Raw genomic sequence first — 19873 nt, forward strand, 5'->3', positions numbered from 1 at the left:
TTGGTTAATTGGGGTTTGTGCTATTCCATCCTTTTGATCAACGATCATTTAATCAGAGGGACTCAAGAATCCAATTAATTTTGAGCCGAGGAATACCCAAAAAAAGAGTTGAAAAAATTACATTAAATCATAGTAACAGATATTGTTATCATATATGGATATAACTTTCAAATAAAATATACTGATATTTAAATTATGACTTGACTTATTATTATAATGTAGTATTTTTTTTAATTCTGAGACGAGAAGCGAGTTAGAAAACAATCATAAATAATGGATAGTCTGACTAGTCGTCTCTGTCTCTCAAATAATCTGAGCATTGTCGGTTCTGTCTTGGACTAATCCTCTTGTTTGAAGGCACACACTTTTTGCATGAGAAATCATAAAAGAAAACAAGAGGGTGACCTTCATTCTTCACCTTCTCGTATCCTTGATTAGGCTTTAAACACACTCACGTGGGTACTCCAAAAGAAAGAAAGAAATGGAGGAGACCTTATTGTTGCCAAAAGAAAACAAGAGGGTGAGCTCAAACTCAAAGAGTAGTAGTAGTGGTAGTGGATTTGTCCAAGAATTTAAGAAGGTGAGTTTGATGGCAGCACCAATGGTTGTGGTCTCAGTGTCACAGTTTTTGCTACAGGTGGTGTCATTGATGATGGCTGGTCGGTCATCTTGGCGAACTCTCCCTTGTAGGTATTGCATTGGCCACTTCCTTTGCAGATGTCACTGGCTTTAGCATACTTGTATGTTCCCTCCTTTCCTATCCTCATTTTTACATACAAATAATCGAGAGAAGTTAGTTTCTTAAATAAATTTATGTAATTTGAAGGATTAGTCTTAAAAGATAATATTTTTATTCTTAAAAGATAAATCAAAGTAAACAAGCAGTCAAAACTTACTAGTTTCTACAAATTCTCGTGATGGAAAAATATTATTTTTTTTGCTAGGACTCTGTGATCTCTATATGCTTAAAGAATAAATTTAACGTCTTCCATTCAGCCTCGTGAGTAATTTTATATATTAATAAATGTATTGCTTATTTTTTTTTGGTTAAAATTGTAAATGTATTACTTTGAAATACTTACATATGTTTTTTGACTAGTTGTATAGCTTATATATTGATCTGACATATTTTCTAGCTGTCAATGCTATTTTAGGGGTGCAATATTGCAATCACACATATTGGAACTTGAGTGTGTTTGTTTGTTTACTAAATGTGGTATTTGTTATGAACTGGCATGCTTAGACAATCTCCAATACATGATTTTTCATTAGGTTCTTAAGTGGATTCCATTTGTACACATAGTGCATGATAACAACAGTTTTCTGCTTTCTTTAGTGTCATAGTGCCTTGGTAGTTGACTGAACATGAAATGTAATGTAGATGGGAATGGCAGGTGCTTTGGAAACTCAATGTGGCTAATCATTTGGAACCGAGCAGTTTCATAAGCTTGGAAACTATGTCTTCTGTGCAATACTCTTTCTCATTTTAAGCAGTGCCCCAATATCTATCCTATGGATTTTCATGGATAAATTGCTTGTTCTTTTGGGGCAAGATCATGCTATTTCACTAGTAGCTGGAAACTACTGCATTTGGCTCATTCCTGCACTCTTTGGTTATGTTGTTCTTCAAGCTTTGGTTCGTTATTTTCAGACTCAGAGCTTGATCTTTCCAATGCTTGTAACCTCAGTTGTTGTTTTAGTTTTGCATATACCTATTTGTTGGGTACTAGTGTTTGAACTGGGACTTGGACAAAATGAAGCGGCCTTATCCATTGGAATTTCGTATTGGCTCAGTGTCATGTTACTTATAGTTTACACAGTATTATCTGTCATGTCAGAAAACTTAGGTAGCTTTAGGTAGCAATGCTTTAAGAAGCATCAAAGAGTTTTTCTTCTTAGCCATCCCATCTGCACTTATGATTTGGTAAGTTTCTAGTTTTGCCCCTGTATGATTGGAGAAATTATTACATGGTTTAGGACTACCATGGTCCAAGACCACCATTGATTTCAACTATTTTTCCATGTGACATGTAACCGAGTTTAATTAATTCTTTTTCGTTAATTGAAAATCTCAATTATATATCATGTAAAGATTGATCGAGACCATGGATATGTGGTGGTTCCAAACCATGTAACAATTTCTTGTATAATTGGGGAGGCCAATGACTCGATGCTGCTTCTTCTCTTTACTTTTTGTTTGTAACATGTTTCTATCTTTTTTTTAAAAAGAATAACATGTTTCTATCTTAATGGATACATTCAGTTGAGTGGTGGTCGGTCATTAGAGCTACTAGTAATACTTGCTGGACCACCAAATCCCAAACTTGAAACTTCATTTCTATCAATCTGGTGTGTTTCTCCATGATCCTGTTATGTAAATATTTAAAAGTTCATTACCTGATAACCCAGGGATTCATATGACTTATGTTTTCTTTGAGCAGCCTTAAAATTTGCAACTTGCACTATTTCATTCCATATGGGACCGGTGCTGCAGTAAGGTATGTGCATTAGACCTATCTTATTTTAAAATATTGAAAACATAAATTTGACTTGTTATTTGTTATAGACTTCTTTTTAAGCTTGATGTAACCTAATATTTTTTAACATCCATTTTGGCCTTTAAGTTTGACTTGTTACTTGTTATAGACTTCTTTTAAAGCATAAATCTGACTTTTTAATTCATAATATATATATTTTTTACTTAGATGTGGCTTATAAAAATAAAATAACTACTACTCAAGGCAGGGAACTAGGGAAAAAATAGGTACGTTAGACTTTGGGCAAATTTGTCTAAAGTAATTTTTTTAAGAATGTTTTTAAAATGTTTTTCTAAAAGTAGATAAACTTTATTTATTAAAAAAAGCAATTTTCTGTTTTCTTAACAAAAAAATAATTTAGACAAACACATGAAAAGTTGCTTAATTATTAATTTGTTATTATGTTTTTTTTTTTTAAAAAAAAAACTTAAACAAATGAACCTTTTATAAAAAATGAGTCTAACTATTGTTTTATAAGCTTATCTTTAAGGTCTAATATAAGATACATGATAACTTATTTAAAAATTCATTTTGCAATCAGACTTCAAAATAAGCATAGATTTATCCTTCAATAAACTTATATATTTGACTTTTTTATATATATAAACATGTTCGGGTTCTCTTGCAGGTACATGAAACTTGGCAGGTGAAGATTTGTTCTTTCAAAGCATTTTTTTATACCCAATTAAGAGGTATCACTATTCTTTTTAAAAGCTCATGTACAATGAATATATTGTTTATAATACTGCTAGGATTCTTGTAGTTTAAATTGTAATAAAATTTAGTGGGAAATTTCTACTGTCATTGCTATTGTTGGTTTGCAGATTAATTGGGATTTTTTTATATTGAATTTTCTTTTAGTTGAATTATAGCTATGTTGAATGACAAACTTTTATTTGATTATGATAGAAATAATGTGCAACCGAGATAAAGAAAGAATAGAATAACGAACAAACAGATTTAATGTGGAAAACTTTTGATGGGAAAAAACCACAACCATAGGAGAAACAATTAAATATATTGAAAATTGATATAATAGAAATACAAATGTTCTTCGATCTTAAAAAACAGAGCTACACAAATCTTATATGCCGTCGCTAGTGGACTACAATTAATGGCTTTGTGGCATCACGTGAGGTAATTGATCTTTACAATCTCATTTTCAAATTATTTTATTATGTAAAAGTAATTGATCTTTACAATCTCAAGTGCATCCTTATCAAGTTAAGGACTGATGAGATGGTCAAGACCTCTTAGTTTGTTTGCTGCTAATGGATATTGCACTGAACATGAATTTGTTTCATGACTTTGTGATGTCTGTTCTCATGTTATTATCAATTTCTTGTATGGCTTAACTACTAGTGGTACCCTACGTGATGAAGACAAACTACCTAGCATAATGGGCCAAGGAATTTTCAGAAGACCAACTAACAACTTTGCTTTTGTTATTTAAATTTTTTTAAGGATTGGTAGAATAATGGGCCAAGGAATTTTTTTGTTATTTAAATGGTGATTCATTATATGGTGAATCTTATATGTGATTATTATATATAATTTTGGAATTTATGGTGCTGCATGAGATCTTCATTCAATATTAGTTTGGTGTTTAGGTAAATCTAATGGATGCTATTGATTTCTTATCTCTTGGCATCTAACACAAGGAACTGAAATGTACTTATTATACACATTTTTTTATGATTTTTACTTTGTAAGAATGAATAGGAAATCTTGTCAAAAAAAGAATCAAGAGTAACAAAGAAAGTTTGACAAAGAGACGTAAATAAAATCACTTAAAGATTAAAAAATTTCAATGTAACAATTGAAAAATTAAGAGATAAATTAAAATAAAATTACATAAAATCCAAAATTGCATATGCATTTCAATAATGATAATAATAATAATAATAACAGGTACTTCGCTACTTCTCTGCAAGCATAGGTACAACCGTTAAGTTCTTTACTTTGTCATTGCAGTATCAGTCATGAATTGTGATCATCAAGTTGTATCTTGATGGCAGTGTTTTTTGTTGCATGTTTTATACATTTGTGGTATTGGCTTAATTTTAGATTCTGCATTAAGTAGCTGATTCCCTTCATATTGTGGAACTTTTATTTCTCTATTTTGAAGCTTTGTTGTGATCTATATGCATTGAGTTTTTTTTATATGAATATGTTTGGTGCAGGAGGACCACTGGCTCTATAAGGTGCGCTAAGGGTGGTTGGAGAGCGCAGGAGGTTAGTCTTTACTAATTGGAGACAACTGCTTATTTTTTTTACTTACCAATTTTTTACTTATCCAAAAAGCAAAAAAATTAAAAATAATTAATAAATCTACATCGGTTCAGGCCACATCCGATGTAGAATGTCTAGCATTCTACATCGGTTATTAGAATGACTGATGTTGAATGTGTCATCATGATGACCATTCTACATCGGTTATTAAGACAACCGATATACTGACCATTCTACATCGGTTATTAAGACAACCGATGTAGAATGGTCATCATTCTACATCAGGTGTGTACTGAACCGATGTAGAATGATGATAATTCTACATTGATTGTCCTGATAACTGATGTAGAATGTCAAAATTCAACATCGGTCACTCAACCGTCGTTGTGTTTCAACGACTCCAGTCTACAACGACGCGTGATAACCGATGTAGAAAGCCTATTTTCTAGTAGTGTGACTTATACTTATCTATGTTTGGTGTAGGTAAAAATAAAAGAACTTATACTTACCAATATTTAGTATAGGTAAAATTTTTAAGAACTTGTACCTACGGACACTTTTACTTATGTATATAATTAGTTGTAGATTAAATATATATAATTTATTATTTTAAAAAATTATATTTTTTATTGATGTAAATATGTTTTGATTTTAATTTTAATATGCATAAATAATTATTAAGATTATTTATTTAATTTTTTATTTTATAGAAAAATATAAAATTTGAAACTTAATTATAATATTTTATTTATTTAAATAATTTATTTCACTGAAAAAAAAAAATTTCCATAAATTTTTTTTCAAAAAACATATACTAACTAAGCCCTCTATGTTTAGCCTCCTTTCATATTTTATATTTTATTTATTATATGAAAATGAAAAAAAAGAACATGCACACTTTCTTTATTCTCTCTAAAACCAAAATCATTCTAACCCCTTCTTATGATGCTGCTCTCTCTTCTTGATCCCTAACGAGCCTTTTCATCTACAATCTTTCCATGATCATGAGTTCGTTTCTCCTTTTCTCTCTTTTAGTGTTCAAATGTTTCTTGCGATTCATCTTCATTTGATAGAAATTTACTTGGTTAGGACAGCACGCGTCTTGGTTTGGGTTTCGATTTCATTGCATTGCCTTTTGCTACTACTAGGTTTGTTTTCTTCATTCATAGTTTCTAGATCTAAAATTGATTTAATGGTTTCATTTAAGCACTATGAAGTGAATGCATGTTTTTAGTGTTATCGTGCGCTATTTGTTTATGATGATTTTAGAGGTTTTGCTACTTGAATTTTCTGCTCAATTGGATCTATAATTTCATAGAGAAGTGTTAACTAGTGGAATTGTTAATTGTTCTTTCACATTAGTAGTGCTAACAGGGTGTTTGACTATTCACACAAATGTGTCAGTGTTAAGGATTTGTTTTGTATTCAAACAAGTGTGTTAGTGTTGAGGATTTTTTATTTGAGAATCTATACTTCCGTGCTTAGCGTCCCTTTCACATTAGTAGTGCTAACAGGGTGTTTGACTATTTGAGATCCAACACCACCCTCTGCTTAACAGAGATAAGAAATAATATTCAACAAAGGCTGGTTCTATCCTAACATAATCCAGTCAACTGAAGTTTCAGATTGCCTACTATGCTTTCATCCACACAAGAATTTTAGAAATAGATATGTTCAAAATAAATTCCTAATTAAATTGAAAATTGTTATTACTAAAAATAACATTTTAGAATTGACAGCTTAACCCATGGTGAATACAACAAAATGGGTTTCTACTTTCTACAGTGTTGGTCTACATTTGCATATTAGAAAATGATGAATAAGAAAAATTCTCAACAACATTGCCATAAGAATCAATGAACGTGGCATGCAGTTACTTCATAAACTTTTTAAACCTTAACATAACTCTTTTAAGTGATTGGTCCTGCCACAAGGATTCATGTTATCAATTTAAGGGTCCTCCATAATGTTGGCCTACCTTTGTAGGAATATCAACCAATTGTTTAGTGTTGAGGAAGCATTCATTAAATATTAACAAGGCCTTCTGGAAAATAACCCAGAAGGTGTCGTCTCTTCGGGCATCTCATGCATGTAAGGCTCTGCTTGAGGGCTGAATGTTCCAATCATCTCTTTAGTGTTGTCAATAGTAACAAGGCCGCCCCATAATGACATATATAAGTCAACTCAAATATTAAATGAATAAATTAGTATTGTATTAAATTAGTCCTTTAAATATTACTCCCTTTATAAAGTAATTAAATTATACTCCTAAGTTAGTATATTTTACTAATAATGTTCAGGTCCATCTTCTCAATACAAAAAGTAGAAAATCACGAGAAAATAAGCCATCAATTGATAGCTCTAATGAAGTCATCCAAAATCATCACTCAATAATCGAAAAAAGTGCTCAATTTGGAGAAGGTATTTAAATTTGATAAAGCTTTGTGTTTTAACTTTTACCTCAATTACGTTGCTACTTATGTCCCTGTTTGAATTATGTATCGATGCCAATCATTCATGTCCCTATTTTTGCTTCAAGAAATTTCAAGCTATATGTTACTTTGTTTCCAACATGCTCTCTCACAGAGCATGAACTATTTTTGGGAAATTTTGATATTTCACACTCATGCTGGTCCTGGGGGTTATCTCTAATATGTTGTGTACATTGTAACTTCTCTTGGATTTGTGCACCAGTCCTTTGATGTCATTGTCGATGGCATTGAGAAATGCATTATACATGCCCATGCAAATCTCTGCCCAGGATCAATATTTGTCAATATGGGTAAGGGGAAAAAATTGCATACTTTTATTCTTTCCTCCCTAGGTTCTTTTTCACAAGTACAATACATGCATGCAATCCAACATCCATAACTTTCATATCAATGTATTTTACTGATGGTAGTTTTGCATATATTTGAATCATGTCAGAAAAGATATAGAACTACAGGAATCAATTTTAGTATTACATTTTGTGTAATATTTTTTAAAGTGTAGAGAAGGCTATTTTTGTGCATTATAAATTTTGATCAATGTGTATAATTGATTTGATTCTGTGCATTAGTGGATTCTCAATTAGTTCTCTTGTTGTGATGATGAGATACCTTGTTCCGACTGATTAGACTGTTGGCCAGTTTGTTTATGTTGGCCACAAAAGGATTGAGCTCAGTGCAGAGAAGGCTATTTTTGTTTTCGTCAAAAACACTCTTCCTCCAATTGGTAAGTATCCAGTCATGCCAAATGATGTTTTTTTACCTTTATTGCAATGATTTTATGTACTAAATCCCTTGTTGTTGCAGCTGTATTGATGTCTGCTATTTATGAAGAAAATAAGGATCAAGATGGCTTTCTTTACATGACTTACAGTGGAGAGAACACTTTCGAATCCCACTAGGCATAATGCATGTTAACTTTTGTAAATAGCTCCCACAAAATATAATTTCTCTGCACCCAATTGGTTTTCAACATTGAGCTAGGTGGAATCTTAATTTATGTCAGTGTTATGGCCAACACAGGAATATCTTTTCAAAACTTTATGAATCTTGCATTTTGAGCAAGTTTGAATCCAATTTCTCCCATAAGTTGAATTTAATTTATGCAACTCAACTTTTTTAGAAGCATTTTCATTTAACTCATTCATAAATAGAGGTACATAAGATAAATTCAACTTACGAGAGAAGTTTCGTTGACTGTATCTCCTTATATTTTTTTTCGTTTTCTTACAAGTGCTTATTGACAAACTTCTCCAAACTAACTCTATTGTTTTCATGTGTAAGGAGTGGATATTTTTGGGTGCTTGGGCAATTCGTAGTTTCTTTATTTTGGTCCTTTGTCCTACGAGACTCTTTTACATATTTGGTTTGACCGTAGTTGTTTTAATTGCTTGTCAGAGGAGCTTAAGGTGGGTCTGAAATGGTGTTGGTGGCTTGAGAGATTAAGAAGCAGCACAATCAAAAATCATTCTATGGACTGAAATTTATTGGCAGGGAATCCAATGACTTGTTGTCTGGAACAAGGTGCAAAGCAATTTCAATAGGTTATTTTTAGCTGTAATTTTTTTTATTTCATGAAGAGTTTTGGATTATTTGTGAAGAATCTGTGCTTTAATACCTTATCTCTAATGTGATTAGCCACTTCTTTACTTCGTAGCATATTTGGTGTTTTTTCATGCATCAAGTTTGGCATCATTTTTTCATCCCATATTTGCTTTTTTCTATCTCTATGCCATATTTTTAAAGATGAGTGACAATGGTGAAGAAGCTAGAGAAAATCGTCCAGTTCCCCATTTGAATGAAAGGATTCTTTCATCATTGTCAAAGAGATCAGTAGCTACCCATCCTTGGCATGATCTAGAAATTGGTAACTTTGTTGATATTATTGCTTGTTCATATAATATAGTTAAGATTTAAATCATATTTCAAAACTACTTAATTTTCATATGCAGGACCTGAGGCTCCTTAGATTTTCAATTGTGTAAGTTCTCATCTTCTGCTTTGGAAGAATACTTGTTGCCTCATTGTGCCATCGATTACTATTTATACGTTAAAGATGAATCTATATATTATTTTCAGCATTTATTTTACGGAGTGTCTGTTCTACAAGAAGCCATTCCACTAGTGCAACACTGTACTAGGTGCTATTGAATCTTTTTGTAACTTCAGTCTGCAATAACTTAACTTCTCGATTGTGATACAACAATTGCATGATGACACCACACCTGTATAATTCCAGTCTTGATTTGTAATTAGTTTTCTGGTAAAGGGGTGTTTCTGCTTGTTCAATGGCTACAGGTTGTGGAGATCACTAAAGGAAGCAAGGTTAAGTATGAACTTCACAAAAAGACTAGATTGATTAAGGTACAAACGAATTGTCTGGTTACTAGAATGGAAGCCCTTACTGCTGTAGCTTGAAACAGATTTTCTAAATGATTTTTTCCCCATAACCCATCTATCTTTATGCTTACGATTTCCGAATAATTCATAGGTTGATCGGGTTTTGTATTCATCAGTTGTTTATCCACATAACTATGGTTTTATCCCTCGCACATTGTGTGAAGACAATGATCCAATTGATGTTTTGGTTCTCATGCAGGTAAATTAGTACCATTTTCAAATTCATATATTTTACACAAGAAGCATTAAATATTGTTTATAATATTCTATAGACATGTGTAAAATTGTGTAAATGTAGAATGTTTTAAATTATAGAATAGGCAATGACTATTTAATTAAGAATTTTTTCTGCATTGTTTTGATAGGAGCCAATTCTTCCTGGATGTTTCTTGCGATCTTGGGCCATTGGACTGATGCCCATGATTGACGGGGTACTGAATTAATTTATTGCTTTCTTAACCAATAAAACCAACCATTTTCACAATAACAAATACAAATATAATGTGGTATTGACATTTGGCTTAACACCGGGAGAGAAAAATGATAAAATCATTGCAGTGTGTGCTGATGACCCAGAATATAAGCACTTTACTGACTATAGAGAACTTGCACCTCATCGCATCTTCGAGATTCGACGCTTCTTTGAAGACTGTATCCTTCTTCTTAGTTTTATATATTAAGTATATTTACTACTTCATTATTTGAGCTAAAGCTAGCGCTGTTTCTTGACAATTCATTCTAAGACAAAAAGAATGAGCACAAGGAGGTAGCAGTTAATGATTTTTTACCTGTAAGCGTTGCTATTGATGCCATCCAGTACTCAATGTAAGTAAACTCACTTTTGAGCTGCTTTAATACCTTATCTCTAATGTGATTGTAGAGTTCAAATTTGTCATTAATCATTAATTTGCTCTTTAAGATTACTCTTGTTTTCTGGTTTAAAAAATGGCCTATAGATATGTTTAAAGCAGTATATTTACATATTCTTCCAATTTAAATGTCATTTTCCACATGATAATTAGAAAAAACATATGAATAGGTAAGTAGCAGAGAGCACAGCTAGAAGATTTATTATTATTATTATATGGTTTTTACCTACATTTGAAGATGATAGGTACATATTAAAGACTTTAACCTACAATTAGGAGATGTAAGTAGAAGTTAATGACTTTTACCTACACACTATACATAGTAGGTAAAATCTATAGTGACAGACAATTAGCCGTCATTATACGCCCCCTCAAAGTTGACGGAAGAAACGTCCGTAGGACAAAGTCTATCATACATTTACCTATGAATTTTTTATTTATAGTGACAATTTTTGTCTGTAGGTATATGCCATTTTTTTTATAATGACGTGAGTTTGTTACTGAACATTGCAGAGATATGGATTGAACGTGGGAGGAAAATGAACCAAATTCAGAAAACAAAATTTTTTAAAAAAAACTGCAACGGGAAAAACAGAGGAACGTGGACCTATCCGAAAATTTCATCATTCTCCCACTTGGTCCATTTAACTCAACATCAACCATAACAAGAAACATGATATGTGAGTCATGGCAATAAGTCCTCTGATGATGAGTAATATCTTCCATGTACCACAATATATCAAGTCTCTCAACACTGGCTCTCTACTTAATGAATAAACCATATGTTTATTCTAGATCTAAATCGAATGATTTTTCTCGAAATAAATAAATATATGCACAAATCCATATGAGAAAACATCTAACTGAATAAGAGTTGCATTGAAAATAACAAATGTACGTACAATGAAATTACATCATGGAACCAAGTCTCATTCGTACTACATGATCCTTAAAATTATTTGGTGGCATGCCTTTAGTTAAAGGATCAGTAATCATCAACTCAGTGCTGACGTGTTCAATGACCACTTTCTTCTCTTTAACACGTTCTCTTATGGCTAAGTACTTGATGTCGATGTGCTTACTTCGACTTCCACTTTTGTTATTTTTAGCCATAAACATCGCTACAGAGTTGTCATAGTACAACTTTAATGGCCTGGAAACAGAGTCCACAACTCTAAGGCCATACATGAAACTCTTCAACCATACACCATGCGAGATAGTCTCAAAATAGGAAACGAACTCAGCCTCCATAGTGGAAGTAGCAATTAAGGTTTGCTTGGCACTTCTCCAAGATACAGCTCCACCGGCTAACATAAAAATATAACCAAATCAGTTTTTGTGATTTGATCTCTTTTTTAATTCTTGATTTTTCCTTTTTCTGCTTAAAGTAACTACTGATTTTTCTCTTATAGGGATCTATCTTACAACAAAGACATGATTGGACCACTTCCAGAATCCATTGGGGAGTTGAACAAGTTGTCAACCTTATAATGGAGAATTGATTGTTAAACTAGTAACTCAAATCTAAATTAGTTTTGATAAAAACAATTCTAACAAAACATATGCCTTCTCGTTTGCCAACAAAATTATTGTTGGTTGTAACTTCAATGGTCTATTCTAGACAACATAAGAAATCTGCAAGAACTCCTCTTCTTGTAACAATTTTTTAACTACAATATTCTAGTGGAAATAAATTGAAAAGATTTTTTAGTTAGTCCAACTGAAAATTCATGAATGATGATTTTATTGGATGTAAAGGGGTAAGTTTAGATAAATTATGATAGTTTTTTGGGATTAATATGTTAGTTATTTTTATTTGGGGTATCCAATGTGAGGAAATGTTGATTTTGGAATATATGCCGGCAATGAGAGTGTCAGGTGCTTTCTGTGTCGCATGGTGGCTTGTTATTACTATTTCTAAGGTTCTTACCACAAAATTTGTACCATGTTTTTTCCATAAACTATCCTCCAACTCCAAGCATATAAACTAACAGAACTTTTTCTCTTTTATACAAGGTCTAGTGCCTCTAGACATTGGGAGGCTAGGAACAAGATATGGAATGAGAGTTTTTGTTCATATCTAGTAGGTTGTAGTTCTACTCACCCAAATACTACTTAATTGACTACATTTCATTTCAGACATTTACATGTTAGAATTATTATAAATTGACCATATATGTGATGAATTGTACAAGGTTCCTATGTAGGTGGTAGAAATTGTACCAAAAGAACTCTGAGGGACACTCACTACCTTAAATCAGGTAGATTTCTTAAACAATTATTGTAACTTCAGAATCATTGGAGTCCATATATAAGTGGGTGTGCATGTTTATAACTGTGATTTGATTTAATTTGTACTAAAGAGTATGCAATAATGGTAACAAAGACAACTAAGTCTTGTTTTTCATTTTCCCTTATGGTTCATGATAGTTATTGTTGTGTCATTCATAGTGAGTGAATTCTTTAGTGTGTAGTTGTAAGATATTGTAAAATTATAAAAAATATTTTTATTTTTTTCTCCATCAATGTCTAATAGCTAATGATTTACAAGATCATGATAATCCTGTTTAACAAGCTAGTGCTCAGAGTGAGTGATATTTCTAGCTTTGAAACTCTCAACATTAGCCAAGTGACGATAGTTGAATAATCAATTGTATCTATAATTGATTATTATTTTAATCAATTATATCAATTTTTATATTTGGATATGTGATGTCAACAATGATTTTAAGATCATCTGTTTTGTTTGAATTTTCCTGCTCTTTCCCTCCCTCTTTAGTTTCCAAAAATGATTGATTTCATGCTTTTGTAGTGTTTTAGAATAGGTTTCATTCTAAAAAAATTTATGTATTGAGAATTTTGATGATTATATGTAAGCATCTAAGTTGTTTCACATGCAACATATACCAAGACAAGGAAAACACATCATATGTGTGGAGCAAAATCTAGTTTTCAAAATTTTAGTGATGACTAATGAGAACATTATTATACTAGTCAACAGTTGACTGAAAAGAGTGATGTCTATAGTTTTGGAGTGCTAACGTTGAAGCTAATTACTGCAAGAAAGCCAATAGAATGAGGGAAATACATTGTGCAAGTGGTAAAGAGTACAATAAATAAGAAAAAAGACTTGTATGGTCTTCACGAAATTATTGACTCGACCATCTATGCATGATCAACATTGGAGCATTTTAAAAAATTGTGGACCTTGCAATGGAATGTGTTTAAGATTCAAGAGTTGACAGTTTGCAATGAGTGATGTGGTTAAAGAAATTGAAGATATGCTGCAGTCTGATTGGTATGCTCCTAACATCAGAATCAATAGCATCCACAATATCTAGTCATATATATTAGAAGGTAAGTATAGTGAGTTCCTATCAAGACCAACCTTACAACAATGAGTCCTTTGGTTCAAGTGCAGAACATATCCAAAAAATGAACCTAGTTAGTTAAGTTAGTCTTTTTCTCAAGATTGAAGTCAAGAGAGGCTTGTTTATTAGTATTTATTGGCCAAAACATGAAAAGTAGAAATTGTGGAATTTAGAGTTTGTGGCTATGAGTTTGAGAGTATAAGTGTGGTAGCATGGTTCACATTTCCTGGACTACCATTTCCTTTCCTTCTTTCTCTCCCTCTTAAAGATGTTAAATGTATAATGAATATAGGTTTTGATATGGAATATGCAGAATATAAAATATAAACAGCTTTGATATGGGCATGATTTCTCACTTTTTGAATGAGTTCAATCCTTTTAAATTATCAATAAACAACAAAAGTATAATAAATAAGTTTTCACTTCTAATAAAGAATATTTAACTAATTTGTAAATAGGTGGCATCACATTTTCCCTGATTATGTAAGTCAGTTAGTTAAAAATAAAACCTATGAGTAGTTAACCACCAAGTTGAAACTTATTATTGTCTTTACACGTTACCAAGTAAAAATAATGGTCATTAATATGAGCAATGGTAATGATCTAGTTAATGAGTTTGTGATAATTTGTTTCATTGTGTAAATGAAACAATTAGTTATCACCAATGTAACTTTTACTATGGCCTAAAGTAATAGTTTTTCTTATGCATGTCATGAGCATTTATTTTGTGAACTCGTCCATGTTTTTGTGGCATGATGATAATGGTGATATACAACATGCAACTGAGAGACATTTAAAAACAAAATAAACATTAAAAAACATTAATTTTATGAAAAAATTGTCTTAGCAAGTCAAAATTTCTAAGATGATTTTTTGATAAATCGTTTTCAAATCCTCAATTTTTTATTTTTTATTTTAAAAAAAACTCACTCTAAGACTGTGTATAAGAGAACCGATGTAGAAACCATGATTTTAAGAAGGTTTAAAAATCGTTGTGGAAAACCAATACTTTCCACGACGATAAATTCAAAGACAGTTCAAAACTGTCATGAAAAATGTAAAATAACTGTCTTAGAAAGTTTTTTTTTTTGTAGTAGTGAAAATATACTAAAATATTGAACATTTGATTACCTTCTTATTGTTCAATTTTGACAAAATTTAACATAGACAATCTTGGTAATATGTTGATATAATTCAATAGTTGGATCAATGAAAATCACATTTTATGTCAAGTTATGAAAATGGTGTAATAATTATCAAAATTATTCTGTAATTTGATATCTTCTCATATATACATAGAGAGGCATATCAGATGAGATGAATGTTTTATTATGAGAGGTGAGAGGATTAAATAGCAGCCCTTAGATCAAAATAGAAGGTCCAGATTTAATGGCTAATTAGAACTACACGCGCATTTAATTTTGGTTCTCTCACACGCAGGGCTTTACTCACTCACTCTTGGGTTTCCAATTCTTTTGCCCGTATTACCTTTCCTTTCTTCGCTCTCCCGTCATCTTCCTCGTTCGTTTGTGATCACCGTTGTCAAAAACTTCAGCTAGCTTTTGGTTAGCACAGGCCTCTTCCTTCACATCTTCCTATTGGGTTTTTCAACTTGTTGTTTTCATTGTCTTCCTCAGGCTCAAGCAATTTCTGGTTAAGGCATCTTATGAAATGGTTTATCTTTGCAAAATATACCAGTTTATTAGTGGTGTGGTGATAATGATAGCACTACTTTACTATTATTCAAAAATGGTGGGACAACAAATGGTGAACGGGGCTTTTGCCCACCATATAGATCTTATTATAGCTTCATGTGGTGCAAATATTCAACTCATTTCCTCCCTTGCAATTTAATATGTAGTCTTCTAATAATACACGTCCAGTTGCGATAGAAATGTTTAGTAACATTTTCCCGATTTAAGATGCCTTTTAAGATAAACACAAAACAAAACTAAGAGTTTCCTGAGAGCCTTTGTGCAGGAAGGCAGTGAAAACGAAAGAATTGGGAAACCCAAGGGTGAGAAAAACAATGCGCGTGAGAGAGCCAATATTAAATGCGTGTAATTTTAATTAGCAACTGGACTGTAGTTTTACTTAACAGTTAAATTTGGACCTTATATATATATATATATATATATAGTCAAAGGCAAACACACCTTTGGCTAATGATTTATTACTATTTATTATCTATTGCATCGAGAAATTGGCTAATGATTTATATATATATATATAGTCAAAGGCAAACACACCCCAGAGTTATCTATTGCATCGAGAAATGTTACGATTTATTATCTTTTTGAAGCTTAACTCTCCAAAAATAATGATTTATTATTTGCAAATTATATTTATCTTATTTTTTTGTCTTTAAAGCGATTTAAATAATACTTTAAACAATAAAAAAATATAATTTAAACCACCTAAAGGACGAAAAACAAAACAAAAATAATTTATAAGAATTAAAACAAAATAAAATACAAGAGCGAAAGCAAAAAAAATACTACATTAAAGACCAAAAAAGTATTTAAACCAAAAAAAAAATATAGGGAACACAGACCTTGTAGAACTAGGGTGTGCCAAAAAATAAAGCAACTAAAGCTCTAGTTTTATCCTATAACAAAATATTTATTTCTATTAGTTTTTATGAAGTAAAAAAAACTACATATATTAACAAAAATATCACATATATTGATAAAAAAAAAATCCAACATATAACTTTTTTATTTAAAGTTTAAAAAAATTTCTTAAATTACTTTTTTTTAGGTCTGAATGTTGAATCGACCCTGAGTGAAACTACTCCCTCAAAACCTGCTTATCACCCAATTTCACCTGTTACAGGCTGACTACACTGATTACATATCAGAAAATATAAAAACATCATATTTGACTTCCAAAATATCAAGAAAAGTCTCTCAATTCTAACCTTGCTCTACCAGTTGCATTTTGGGTGCAAAACAAAACTGAAAGTCTGAAACACATTGTAGACACCATTGGAATAAAGAGGCGAAAAAACATTTCTCTAAGTTCTATTGCCACTATGAAATAATTGGTCAGACACAAAGCTCATTTTCCACCAACAAAAAATTGACTAGCACCTCATATACGCCTTCATGTAGTTGATACTTGATAACAAAACCTACATGGTTTTAGGATCACAGAGTTTTCTTAATTCATGACAGAAAAATTGAGCTTTTCAATAATTTCAGAAAAATATATTTGAAGGCCCTTGCCTGTTATGAAAAGGATTTGCACATTTTCCTACAAGGGGGCAGAAATCGCCATTACTTTTGGTTCTTTCTCAAGATATGACAAATGGCTACCAGTTGAGCCATAGTGGTAACAATACTAGCCCAAAAGGATTTGCACATTTTCCTCTCTATAGTAAATGTTTGTCAACATCCTCTTAAGGAAAAAATCATCCAAAATGTTTAATCAAAATTGTACAGGAGCCACAGCTGATCATTACAATAAAGTTTTTGCATTTTCTGTTTCAATGTATCATGCTAGAATTCCGTTAAATAAAGATCAGCATAATATATGCTTTTCGGCTATGTTGATCCGAACAAAAAGCAGCTGGATTTCAAACACCTTAAATACTGCCAACAATGAGCACAAATCATACAATTACAGAAGCCTTATTCTATTAAGTGAGGTCGGCTACATAGAGCCCACGATGTCATTAGACTTAGTCAAAACCAAATATTCATAGATACAGTCACCAATCATATCATGGCAAATTCAATAGTTTTCTTCCCATCATGAGCCTTGCTGAAGAAATACTTGAAATAGTCAGAGTACAAAAGTTGTTTATATTTTGGTTCATCACCATCATCCAACACTTCCGACAAAGGACCAATAACAGCATCAGGTGCTGGGTTGACAAAGATTGGAATGGAGATCCTGGTCTTGCTTCTATTTGCAACCACTCTATGCTCTATGCTTTTGCATCTTTCATTGCTCATTATCTGTAGCACATCCCCAATATTGATTACTAAAGCTCCCTCAACAGGAGGAACATAGATCCAACTATCACCATCACTGCCTCTTACATAAAGCCCTCCAATATCATCCTGTAGAAGGACAGTAATGGATGATACATCAGAATGAGGACCTACCCCTGCTACAACTTCAGGGTCAGGGCAAGCTGGGTAGTAATTGAAACCCAATATCATTGCCCCCATTAGAGTGTGTTCTCTTGCTTTATCTAACTCCTTCACATTCAGTTTCTTAAGAAGCACCTTTAACAATTTTCTAATTAAAGCTTCAGCATGCTTCATATATTCCAGTGCCTGGTCCCTACATCAAGGATAGTCAATGAAGGCTATATTAAATATATTAATTATCACATATTCATAAGAAAATATAAACACTTATATCACCGTAGGGTATACACCCTTTCGGGCATATGTAAAAGACAATGCTACATTTGGAATGTTCACATGATAAAGGACCATAAGAAAAAGTAAGAAATTCAAATTGCACTCCATTACTCTTGTCTCTTGTGCTCATGAACTCTGAATTCATGATGGATTTATGTAAGACACATACTTTCAATTAACTAAACGATGTATTTTAGTGTACCAAATTTTTTTCCACAAAAAGCAGATTAACTTACAATCTCACAATAGGCTTAAGATTACCCCTCATAATTCAAGAAACAAATTCAATTTTCTTGTATTACACATTCTTTTCTGTTGCCTAAAATATTGCACAAAAACTAAAATTAGAAGATAATTTCTCCCTGCTATCCTGTATTCCTAGAAATAACATTCCATTCCCAAGTACTCATTCAAATTCGGTCTGTTATAAATCCTAACAACTGAGTTTTTTAGTACAACAGCAGCAACTTTATCCTACTACTTAAGGTCGACTACATGAATCACATTAGACTCCATTAAAGACCAAATCCTCATCTTACATCTAACATACCATAAAATTTATAAAATCAATCGATGCACCAACCAAATCATGAGTATTAGTAGCACACTCTTTAACATACTCTTTTACTATTAGTCAAAATTTATTGAAAACTAAGTAAGATTCGTAAAATAAAAAGTAAAACCCATAATTTTATGTCATTTCCAATAAATTTCAATCAATAATACAAAATGTATTCATGAAAAGTTTCAGAGTATTTTGCTAACATTTCTCAACCAAATCATAGATGATAAGAACTATCACTTACTTGCATATAGGAGGCCAATATGCATGAATTTTTTCCTCTGAGGCATACACAAGTTGCAGATAATCTTTCCACTCCAACACCGACTCAGCATAGGGGCTAAAACTAGAGGCCAACCTGACAACTTCAGGGGGTGAGTTGTCTTTAAGACACTGCTTTTCCTCAGCTGGCAATTCAAAGAACCTGTGCACAGCATCCTTGAGATCGTCAAGAACCTCAGAGGGTATCCCATGGTTCACAATTTGGAAGAAACCCCACTTGGTTGCAGCATCAAAGATGGAATCTTGGACATCTGGGTCTTCCCATTTTGTGAAATCAATGATGGGTATTGATTTCTGAGTGACAATTTTGGTGTGGTCTAATCTGGCTTGGAGGGGTTGAATGTATTGGTGAGGAACACTTGCGAGGTTCAAATCAGCGAGACCCTTCACTCCATTGGCTTGGTTCACCAAGAAATCAATGAGATTGGTGGGAGTGGAAGACATGGGAAAGTAAGACTAGAGAAAGAGATAGTGGTTGGGATTTGAGGATAAGAGCAAGCATGTAAAAGTGGATGCACCCCTTTTAGTTCTTCTGTGTATGACTGCATGGATGTAACTTCTACAACCATAGATTTGTTTGTCAAATTTATTGGATTTATTTTAAGTTAAATTAATCTACTAAGTTCTTGAACTATTTGATAAATTTTAATTAGCACTCACCCCATATGTGATGTAAAAGTGAAAATACAAACATGTAGAGACATGACAAATTTTAACCTAATTTCCTTACCGATCGCTAAAATTGTATTTGTAAT

At 32.1% G+C, this 19873-nt stretch overlaps 2 protein-coding genes and 1 pseudogene across 2 annotated transcripts; 2 read left to right on the top strand and 1 right to left on the bottom strand.

Moving 5' to 3' along the window:
* Positions 1-320: 320 nt before the first annotated feature.
* LOC106796887 (protein DETOXIFICATION 9-like) lies at positions 321-3195 on the top strand (annotated as a pseudogene).
* Positions 3196-5711: 2516 nt separating this feature from the next.
* LOC100781312 (soluble inorganic pyrophosphatase 3) lies at positions 5712-12835 on the top strand. Its single transcript, XM_041011928.1, is given in 10 exon segments — positions 5712-5917; positions 7070-8782; positions 9005-9125; positions 9211-9239; positions 9557-9622; positions 9750-9857; positions 10024-10089; positions 10217-10309; positions 10402-10483; positions 11940-12835. Coding segments are annotated over 7 exon segments (510 nt in total). The 5' UTR covers positions 5712-5917; positions 7070-8782; the 3' UTR covers positions 10429-10483; positions 11940-12835.
* A 4618-nt stretch (positions 12836-17453) lies between these two features.
* F6'H1 (feruloyl CoA ortho-hydroxylase 1) lies at positions 17454-19646 on the bottom strand. The gene is made up of 2 exons (NM_001253251.3): positions 19081-19646; positions 17454-18191 (listed from the first exon to the last, which is right to left on the bottom strand). The coding sequence occupies exons 1-2, from the start codon at positions 19560-19562 to the stop codon at positions 17618-17620; spliced, it is 1056 nt and encodes a 351-aa protein (NP_001240180.1). The 5' UTR covers positions 19563-19646; the 3' UTR covers positions 17454-17617.
* Between the last annotated feature and the right edge of the window lie 227 nt (positions 19647-19873).

Source organism: Glycine max, chromosome 18 (genome assembly GCF_000004515.6).
Source record: "Glycine max cultivar Williams 82 chromosome 18, Glycine_max_v4.0, whole genome shotgun sequence".
Classification (NCBI taxonomy): domain Eukaryota; kingdom Viridiplantae; phylum Streptophyta; class Magnoliopsida; order Fabales; family Fabaceae; genus Glycine; species Glycine max.

Coding starts and splice junctions, on each gene's coding strand:
- F6'H1 (NM_001253251.3), bottom strand. CDS start 19,562: ATGTCTTCCACTCCCACCAATCTCATTGATTTCTTGGTGAACCAAGCC. Junction 18,192..19,080: donor TATTGGCCTCCTATATGCAA/GTAAGTGATAGT, acceptor TCCTTGATGTAG/GGACCAGGCACTGGAATATA.